General features: G+C 42.3%; 1 protein-coding gene across 3 annotated transcripts in view; it reads right to left on the bottom strand.

Annotated features, from left to right (window-relative positions):
* Positions 1-9,467, bottom strand: part of LOC111147945 (inner membrane mitochondrial protein) — a 42,518-nt gene extending 33,051 nt beyond the window's left edge. For all 3 annotated transcript variants that reach the window (XM_022504204.1, XM_022504203.1, XM_022504202.1), the window contains exon 1: positions 9,273-9,467. In XM_022504204.1, the coding sequence (XP_022359912.1) occupies positions 9,273-9,317 (45 nt within the window). In that variant the 5' untranslated portion in view covers positions 9,318-9,467. The remainder of the gene's footprint in view (positions 1-9,272) is intronic.
* Between the last annotated feature and the right edge of the window lie 481 nt (positions 9,468-9,948).

Raw genomic sequence — 9,948 nt, forward strand, 5'->3', positions numbered from 1 at the left:
TTTTTTTTTTTTTTTAGATTTTATTTATTTATTTGACAGACAGAGATCACAAGCAGGCAGAGAGGCAGGCAGAGAGACAGGAGGAAGCAGGCTCCCTGCTGAGCAGAGAGCCCGATGCGGGACTCGATCCCAGGACTCCGAGATCATGACCTGAGCCGAAGGCAGCGGCTTAACCCACTGAGCCACCCAGGCGCCCAGGCTACTGAGAATCTTAAGGGTTTTACCCTACTGCAGCTCACAGGGAGTCCAGAACAGTAAAGGTAAGCTTACCCTGATATTCATGGGTGTGACTTTTTTGTCTAATGGAGAAAACCCCAATACAATCCACAGGAAACTCAAAGTTAAGATAACTACATTTTCTAGAAAAGGCTAATTCAAGGGATGAAACCAAGAGCCAGAGTAGAACTGAGAGTTATGAAGTATCATTACCAATCAGTATGAATTAAAAATTAGCAACATGTTATAACAATGACTGCTATGTGTGGTCTTGTTTCCTACCTTTTTGAATGGAAGTGTCTAGAATGCCTGTCACACTGTACTGTATGATGGGTATACAGGGAGCAGATACTTGTCTCTTTAGTTCACAAGTTATTAGACTGAAAGGAAAAGTGCTTCCGGAGCTGTACCCCAGAGACCACATTCGCATCCAAGACGTCCTATAGTCCAAGACACTACATGCAGGTATTCTAGCCAACCGTCCCCGCTTAGGTGTCAGCTGCAGCCAGTATCAACTGCCCGACATGAAAGTGAGAAGACTTTGAGATGACTCTATTCCTAGCCACTGTCTGATTACAACCTCATTAGGGACACTGAGCAAAAACTGCCCAGCTGAGCCCAGGCAAACCCCTAAACTGGAACGAGGCAACAATAAATTATTATTCTACCCCAAGCTCAAGGTGGCTTATGTAGCTACAGCTAACCAAAACAGTATCTTTATGAACTCATGAATTTAAACACTTCTGAAAAATAATGTCCCATCTTTGGCCAATAGACTCCACTTCAAATTTAAAACACATTATTTTACATTATTTTAATTTTACACATATACATAAAATATATATATAATATACATATATGTATGTATGTAATATAATAACTTTGTCTCTGTACTTCAGGCCATCTGCAAATACCTGGTGTCAAAAAAATTTTTCCCCCATCTGTAGTAAAATTCACTTATAAAAATCACCATTTTATATACATATTTTTTAAGATTTTATTATTTGACAGAGAGAGAGAAAATACGCAGGGGGAGTGGCAGGCAGAGGGAGAGGGAAAAGCAGGATCCCCACTTAGCAGGGAGCCTGATGTGGGGCTCCATGTAGGGCTCCATCCTAGGACGCCAGGATCATGACCTAGGATGAAGGCAGACACTTAATGGACAGTCATGAAGACAACACAAATTCACCATTTTAAAGTATACAATTCAGTGACATTAGTACATCCACAGTGCTGTACAACAACCATCGCCACTATTTAGTTCTAGAACATTTGCATCACTCCAAAAGGAAATTCCTGTACCACCAACTAGGCAGTCTGTCCATTGACTCCTCTCCTCAGCACCTGCAAACACTATCTACTTCCTGGCTCTATGCATATTTGGTACAAATGGAATCATACAATATGTGTGTTCTGTTGAGCCTGACTTGGGCTTTCACTTGGTACAATGTTTTCAAGATTCACCCAGGTTGTAGCATGTACCATATATGTATCATGTATTTTCCTTTGAGGGCTGACTGGAATATTTCATCTATGGATACACCATATTTTGTTTATCCAGACATTATTAGCTGATGGACATGTGGGTTGTCTCCATCTTTTGGCTACTATAAATAATGCTGTATTTCTCTGCAAGTTTCTATTTCAACACCTATTTTCAGTTTTGGGGGGGCGGGGTAGAACTGCAAGGTCATTTGGTAATTCTATGTTTAACTCTGCATCATTTTACATTCCCACCAGCAATGTATGAGGGTTCCATTTTCTCCACATCCTCACTAACACCAGTCATTTTTGGTTTTTATTATAGGCTTCGCAGTGAGTATGAAGTGGCTGTATCATTGTGGTTCTGATTTGCACTTCCCTAATGTCAATAGGATGTTTATTATCTTTTCATGTGCTTTTTGATCATTTATATATCTTCTTTGGATAAAAGTCTATTCAAGTCCTTTGCCCATGTTTTATTAGGGTCGTCTTTTTTGTTATTGAGCTATAGGAGTTCTTTACCTATTCTGGATACTAGATCCTTATCAGATATATGGTTTGAAAATATTTTCTCCCATTCTATTCACTCACTTCAGTGTCCTCTGATGAACAAAAATTTTTAATTTTGATGAAACCCAATTTATCTTTTTTTCCTTTTGGAGTCCTAGCTAAGAAACCATTGCCAAATCTAAGTGAGCCTCTAAGAGCTAAGCACCAAGCTAATCTCTTTATTTATATAAATGAAGTTGCCTACTTTAATACACTTCTTAGTTCTGGAATTCCTTTTTATTAATAATAACCTATCACGTAGGGGCACCTGGGTGGCTCAGTCGTTAAGCATCTGTCTTCAGCTCAGGTCAAGATCCCAGGGTCCTGGGACTGAGCCCCCCATCGGGCTTCTTGATCCACAGGAGGCTTGCTTCTCCCTCTCCCACTCCCCCTGCTTGTGCTTCCTCTCTTGCTGTGTCTCTGTCAAATAAATAAAATCTTTGGAAAAAAAAAAAAATAACCTATCATGTAGAAAAAACTAAACTGTTTCAAAGCAATCTGCCTTGACATATATTACAAGGCTAGCACTACTGTATCTAACCTATAGAAACATGATTTTTAAGAACAAAAAAGAGGAGTGCTTGAGTGGCTCAATCAGGTAAGCATCTGCCTTCGGCTCAGGTCATGATCCTGGGGTCCTGGGATGGAGCCCCATGTCAGGCTCCCTACTGGGCAGGAAGTCTGCCTGTCCCTCTCCCTATGCCTCTGCCCCTCCCTCTGCTTCTGCTCTTGCTCTCTCTCAAATAAATAAAATCTTAAAAAATAAATTAAAATAAAAACAAAAAAGATAAAACCGATAATTCCCACATTAAGTTCTTGCACCATCTATTCCTTAGCTCCAAACTAAGGTAAACATACAAAAAGAAACCAAATTCTAGCATTACAACCTAGAAACAAGAGAATATAATAAATAATCTCCTCACATGAACCCCATCTGGAGGTTCCAGGCTTCCCCTCTAGAATTTGCCAGTTGCTATAACTGATGGTGTTCTGGTGAAGTTTTGTCATAAGGATTCCTCCCACACAAACAAAAAACACCCAGAAGTTAATGACCAGTTCTACACTTGAAATGCAGATTAGTATGAGACAACTTAACTTTTACTACAGCTAACTTAAAATATTTTATAAGAATAATTAAATAAGGGGTGCCTGGGTAGCTCAGTCCGTTAAGCGTCTGCCTTCGGCTCGGGTCATGATCCCAGAGTCCGGGGATCGAGCCCCACATCAGCAGAGAGCCTGCTTCACCCTCTCCCTCTGCCTGCCTCTCCTCCTGCTTGTGCTCTCTCGCTCTGACAAATAGATAAAATCTTAAAAAAAAAAATGAAATGCAGATTAGTATGTGTCAACTTAACTCTTCTACAGCTAACTTAAAATATTTTATAAGAATAATGAAATAAGGGGTGCCTTGGTGGCTCAGTTGGTTAAGCATCTGCCTTTGGCTTAGTTCATGATCTCAGGGTCCTGGGATCAAGCCCCACATTAGGCTCCATGCTTAGTAGGGCATCTGCTTCTCCCTCTCCCTCTGCCCCTCCCCTGCTGCATGTGTGTGCGTCCATGCACACTCGCAAATAAATTATTTCAAATAAAAAATGAAACCTTAAAAAAAAAAGAATCATAAATTAAGGTTAAAAATATACTACACGAAAAAATCCAGGAAATTTGGCCTTGAGGCAGTATTATCTCTCAGTATAGACACACTCTGTATCTTAGAAAAAGTACCCTTCAGTTACACCAAGAAAATGGCAGATATTAAATATAGCAAAACAAGGAACTTAATACGTCTTTAGTTTTCCCTGCATATATGTGTGAAGACAGAAAAGAGAAGATTTCTGTTGAATATCCACATGTAAGGAATTTAAGGATGATGAGTCCAAAGAGTTAGGCAGATGCCATTTGTGATGATTAATTTTATGTCGACTTGGAGGATGTTTCTGGAGATTAACATTTAAATCAGTGAATGTGTGACTAAAGCAGATTCGCTTTAATGATGTGGGTGAGCCTCACCCAATCAGCTGAAGGCCTGACTAGAACAAAAAGATGAGCCTCCCCAAAAAGGGGGAATTCAGCAGACTTTCATTCTGGAACTGCACATCAGCTCTCCAGGCCATCAGCCTTCAAACTAAAACCACGGCTAGTCTGGGTCTCTGCATACCAAGCCCCCTAGCTCCACTGCAGATATTGGACTTGATAGCTTCCACAATTGCATAAGCCTATTCCATACAATAAATCCTTTTATCTATTACATATCCTATTGGTTCTGTTACTCTGGAGAACCATAATACACCATTAGAGATTCTAAATCCTATGGGGCTTGGGGTACCTGATAAGTGACCAGCTCGTGATTTCAGCTCGGGTCATGATCTCAGGGTTGTGACACTGGGCTCCTGCTGGGCATGGAGCCTGCTTAAGATTCTCTCCCCCTCTCCTTCTGCCCCCCTCCCTCTCTCGCTGCCTCCCTCTCTAAAAAAAAGTAAAAGAAAACAAAACAAAACCTATGGGGCTATAGGGAAGATCACATCCACTTATGGAGATTAAGAAAAACTAACAGAAAATAATTTATTTTTTAATTCAAACACATCACAAAAATTCACTGAGCATCTATTAGGAGTCAGTTATTAAGATCAGTACTAGAAATAGAGCAACAAAAAATAATGGACACAGTCCCTTTGTGGAGCCTACATTTTAATGTGGCAAACCCACAACAAATATACATTATGTCAGTAGTAGTAAGAGCTACAAAGTAAAAGTAGGGTAAAGGTAAGTTCAGAGTGGTGCAAGGAAGAAGAGACTGGTCAAAGGTCTATGTTACATAAGGGAGGCCTCTCTGAAGGAAAGGTGATATTTGAGAAAATATTAGAATGAAGTAAGTGAGCTAAGCAAAGATGTGTGGGAAGACTTCAGGGCAAAAGAAATAAAAAAAAAAAAAGAAAAAGTAGTGAGATTAAAATAAAATAAAATAAAATAATAAAATAGACAATGCAATGAGTTAAGTGCTAGAGATATCAAAATAGAATGAGCCAGAGTAGAAAAATGAAAAAGGCAAAGAGCAGATCATGAAGGGCCTGGTGGGTGTGGTAAAGAGTTTATATTTTACTCTCAATGTGACAGGATGCCAATGAAGGAAGGTATGACACAATCTGTATGCCTTTTTTTTTTTTTTTAAAAGATTTTATTTATTTATTTGTCAGAGAGAGAGGGGAGAGAGAGCGAGCACAGGCAGACAGAATGGCAGGCAGAGGCAGAGGGAGAAGCAGGTTCCCTGAAGAGCAAGGAACCCGATGTGGGACTCGATCCCAGGACGCTGGGATCATGACCTGAGCCGAAGGCAGCTGCTTAACCAACTGAGCCACCCAGGCGTCCCAATCTGTATGCTTTTAAAAAAGACTTTATTAACTACTATATAAAGAACTGACTCTAAAAGAGCAACAGTAAAAGCAGGAAAACATTAAAAAAGATGAAGTTTGATGAGAGTGGAAAGAACTTTGACAAACAATATTCCAGATAAAGTTGACAAAATCAAACAAGGAAAAGAAAATTTGAGTACAAAGCTCAAAAGATGCTAGAGAGTCATTTGCTTACGGAATACAGTACTGACAACTGATATAATCCCAAGTAATAGTATATAAAGAGACCGGACAACAATGAGGTATCACTACACATTTGTTAGAACTGCCGAAGTCCCTAACACTGACTACACGAAAAGCTGATGAGGATGTGCAACAAGAACTCCCATTCATCACTGCTGGGAATGCAAAACAGCAGCCACTTTGAAAGACAGTTTGGCAGTTTCTTACAAAAGTAAACATATAATACTGCAATCGTGCATCCTGGTATTTACCCAAAAGAACTCAAAACTTATGTCCACACAAAACCCTGCCCATGAATGTTTAGAACAGGCTTTATTCATAATTGCTAAAACTTGGAAGCAACCAAGATATACTTCGGTAGGCGAATGGATACACTGTGGTACATCCAGACAATGGAATATTATTCAGTGCTAAACAAACAAACAAAACAAAATTTTTTAAAAAGCTATCAAACCGGGCGCCTGGGTAGCTCAGTGGTTAAAGCCTCTGCCTTCGGCTCAGGTCATGATCTCAGGGTCCTGGGATCGAGTACCGCATCAGGCTCTCTGCTCAGCAGGGAGCCTGCCTCCTCCTGTCTCTGCCTGCCTCTCTGCCTACTTGTGATCTGTCAAATTAAAAAAAAAAAAAAAGCTATCAAACCATGAGGAGACACAGAAGTTAAATAAATGCACACTACACGAAGTGAAAAAAGCCAATGTAAAAAGGCTAAATACTGTAAGATTCCATCTATATGAAATTTTGGAAAGGCAAAACTATGGAGATAATAAAAAGATCAGTGGTTGCCAGGAGGTGAGGAAAGAAAGTGACAGAGAACAGAGGATTTTTAAGGCAATGAAAATATTAGGATACCATGATGACTTGAGCATGTCATCATACATTTGTCCAAACCCAGACAATGTACATCAAAAGTGAACCCCACTGTGAACTATGGGCTTTGGGTGACTATGATATGCCCATTTAAGTCCATCAGTTGTAATAAATGTAACACTCTGGTGAGGGATGTTGGTAATGGGGGAAGCTATGCATGTGTGCAGACAGGAGGTATATGGGATAATTCTGTACCTTTCCCGCAATTTTGCTGCAAAGCTAAAACTGCTCTTTAAAAAGTCTTAATTAAAATAAAAAGGGAGAGAGATGGGAAAAGTGGACCTTGGGGATATACTTGGAGGTTCAAGAAGCAGCAGATTCAACAAAGGAAAAAGAGGAGAGATGAAGGGTAAATCGGGCCCCTAGATACTACATAAGCCAAAATAGCAAAAAGTGTAACAATATCAAGTGCTATAGAATGCCTGAGGAGGAGAATAAACCAATGAATTTTTCAAGAACACAATTTCAAGACCATAAGAAAATGTTGATATAAGCTAGAAAAGGGTTCATATTTTAGTATTAAGCTTTGATCTCTTTTCTTCTAACCTAATTGGGATCCCAATTAGTAGAAGTATCTTAATAAAGATAAGGAAAAAGTAGGGGCGCCTGGGTGGCTCAGTGGGTTAAGGCCTCTGCCTTCGGCTCAGGTCATGATCCCAGGGTCCTGGGATGGAGCCCCATATCGGGCTCTCTGCTCAGCAGGGAGCCTGCTTCCTCCTCTCTCTCTCTCTCTCTCTCTCTCTCTGTCTGCCTGCCTCTCTGCCTAATTGTGATCTCTGTCAAATAAATAAATAAAAAATCTTTAAAAAAAAAAAGATAAGAAAAAAGTAATTTTGGGCTTTATGGCAAAAAAGGAGACCCATCAGTGACAACCATGATATAACCTTACAGCCGAACAACAGTGTGCAATGAAAGGAGGGCTCCTCAAAGACAAACCAACAGTTCTGCCCTGAAAGGCAGCTCTACTTCCTCCATTCTTCTAGTCTCACTTGGGTATTACATTAGGAGGGATTCTAAGATGGCCCCCATAATCTCTGTCCCCTACTAAGTCCATGATTAGGGTTACAAGGCAAAAGGGATTTTTCAAGTTTAATTCAGGTAATTCATCAGTTGACTCTGAGTTAATGAAAAGGGAGGTTTACCAGGTGGGCCCGGCCTAATCTTAATGCCCTTTATCATTGGTCTACAGATCAGAAACAGGAGAGAGAGACTTCTGAAGTCAAAGAGACAAACTCCTGGTAGCCTGCAAGAAAGCAAACGTCCATGTCACTGAAAAGCCTCTGAGCAAGACACTTTATGCAGCCTCTAAGACTTAGGTGAGAGCAGGCAAGAAAGCAGGGACTTCCGTCCTTCAGCAGCAAGGGACTGGATTCTGCCAAAATGAACTTGGAAGAGGACTCTGAGCTCCAGATGAGAACCACAGCACCGTCAACACCTCGACTGCAACCTTGTGTGGCACTGAGCAAAGAATCCAGACCATTCATAACCAGAAAATATAATATATGGGTGTTATTTTAAGCTGCGAAATTTGTGACATTTGTTATGCATCAATAACTAATACAGACCCTACTTGCCTATAGAAGAGGCTGCTTCTATGCTGGCAACAAGTGGGGAGACAAGCAAACTTGGAAGGAAAAAAAATTTTTTTTGACAGTTATGATTTCTCACTCACTATGACTAGGGATTTTGTTCAATTACTACTTGAGTCACAGTACCTGTTTTGCAATACATTTTTCCAACATACCAATATTCTGAAAATTATGAGCAACGAAACAGGTTTATTTTTGCATTTCCAATTGTAGAAAATTACTTTAAAAAAAAAAGAAAATTACTTTGATAATCGTGCAGCAGTAAAAAATCACTGGGTGTTTAGGCTTCTTGGATGTTATGCCACAGTTGTCCCAGCACCCGGAGCGATAGATCCCCAAGCTAATCTCAGAAATGAGCACAAGGTCATGACTCCTGTCCTTCCTCAGAGAGTCTTTACTCCATAAACTACAATCTCCCGTTTCTGTTTAGAGTAAGAATAGCTCAGAGGCGCTCTCAGCTACAAAAAAAGGTCCCTCCGGAATAATTATAGCCTTGACCCCTAAAATGCGGACTCTTAACAGTTCAAACACCTCCTTATTAAAGATGCAACAAGCCAAAGCTAGCCTTTTCCTCCTGGGAACTGTAGTTCTCCCCTCGACCTTCAACCACTGGCTGCGCGAAACCTATCACGAGCCCAACCGGCAACCCGAGCGGCAGCGGCCACCATTGGTCCCTGACTGGGGCAGCGCCGGGCTGATTGGATGACCGGTCCCCGAAGCCCTGCCGACCGTCCTGTGCCCGCCTCCCCGCCACCTTCTTTCCACACCCATCCCGCTTCTGCAATAACCCTCAAGTCATCCCTCTTGGGCAAACTCCCCAGTTAACTGCTTCACGGGTCGGCCCAGGACTCTCGCGATGAAGAAGGCCCTGAAACACGCCCTCTCTCCCGGGGCCTAGCCAGAGCGAAAGCCTCTCCCATCTTCCGCTGGCTGCCCGGAGTCAGCCTCACCACGCGCTCTCTCCCCGCGCCCCCGCGCTCACCTGGGCGGCAGCGGTCACACCCGATAACTGACAAGCCCGCAGCATTTCGGCCGGGGGGACGGCACCGCTGGTATAGGCGGGAGCTTCCGCGGCAGAGCTAGTAGGAGCGAGTGTGCGTGAGTGCGTGCCTGCGTCCGTGCAGTCTCCCCGCGCCGGTCGTACCGGAAGGGCAGCCAACGCCGCTGCGCACGCGCAGCCCCCTTTCTCGACCCCGCCCATGCCGCTCGGAGAGGGTGGGCCCTCCGTTGGCGGAAAAGGCGATTTCTCCTTCCGGGTCGCTCTCGGAGTTCCGGTGTGTAGCCCCAAGAAGGGGTTAGTAGGTGAATTGGGAGGCGGCTAGGAGTGTGTAACTCGGCCTTTGATCAGTGCGAAAGCGGATGTTATTCTTCGAGGAGTTCAAACAAGGGAGAAGTTCAGCCTCTGTCAGCTGGATATTTCGTAGAAAGCAGTTTGGCGAAAGTTACGTAAACAATGGTGTTGTTTTGGTTTGCTTGTTTGTTTCATTTGACAGCCTTTCTTAAGGGAGTCGTCCCGATTACGGAAGGCTGGGTGAATGAACACTGGAGAGACCTTTGTTCGGAGTGTGTTGTTCACGTATCTAATAAATGGTAGAGCAGAGCTAGAAATCTAGATTCTTCGGGTTCCATCGCTTCTACTCCTTCTAGATTAAACCACA

Source organism: Enhydra lutris, unplaced genomic scaffold (genome assembly GCF_002288905.1).
Source record: "Enhydra lutris kenyoni isolate GAN:26980312 unplaced genomic scaffold, ASM228890v2 scaffoldscaffold18, whole genome shotgun sequence".
Classification (NCBI taxonomy): domain Eukaryota; kingdom Metazoa; phylum Chordata; class Mammalia; order Carnivora; family Mustelidae; genus Enhydra; species Enhydra lutris.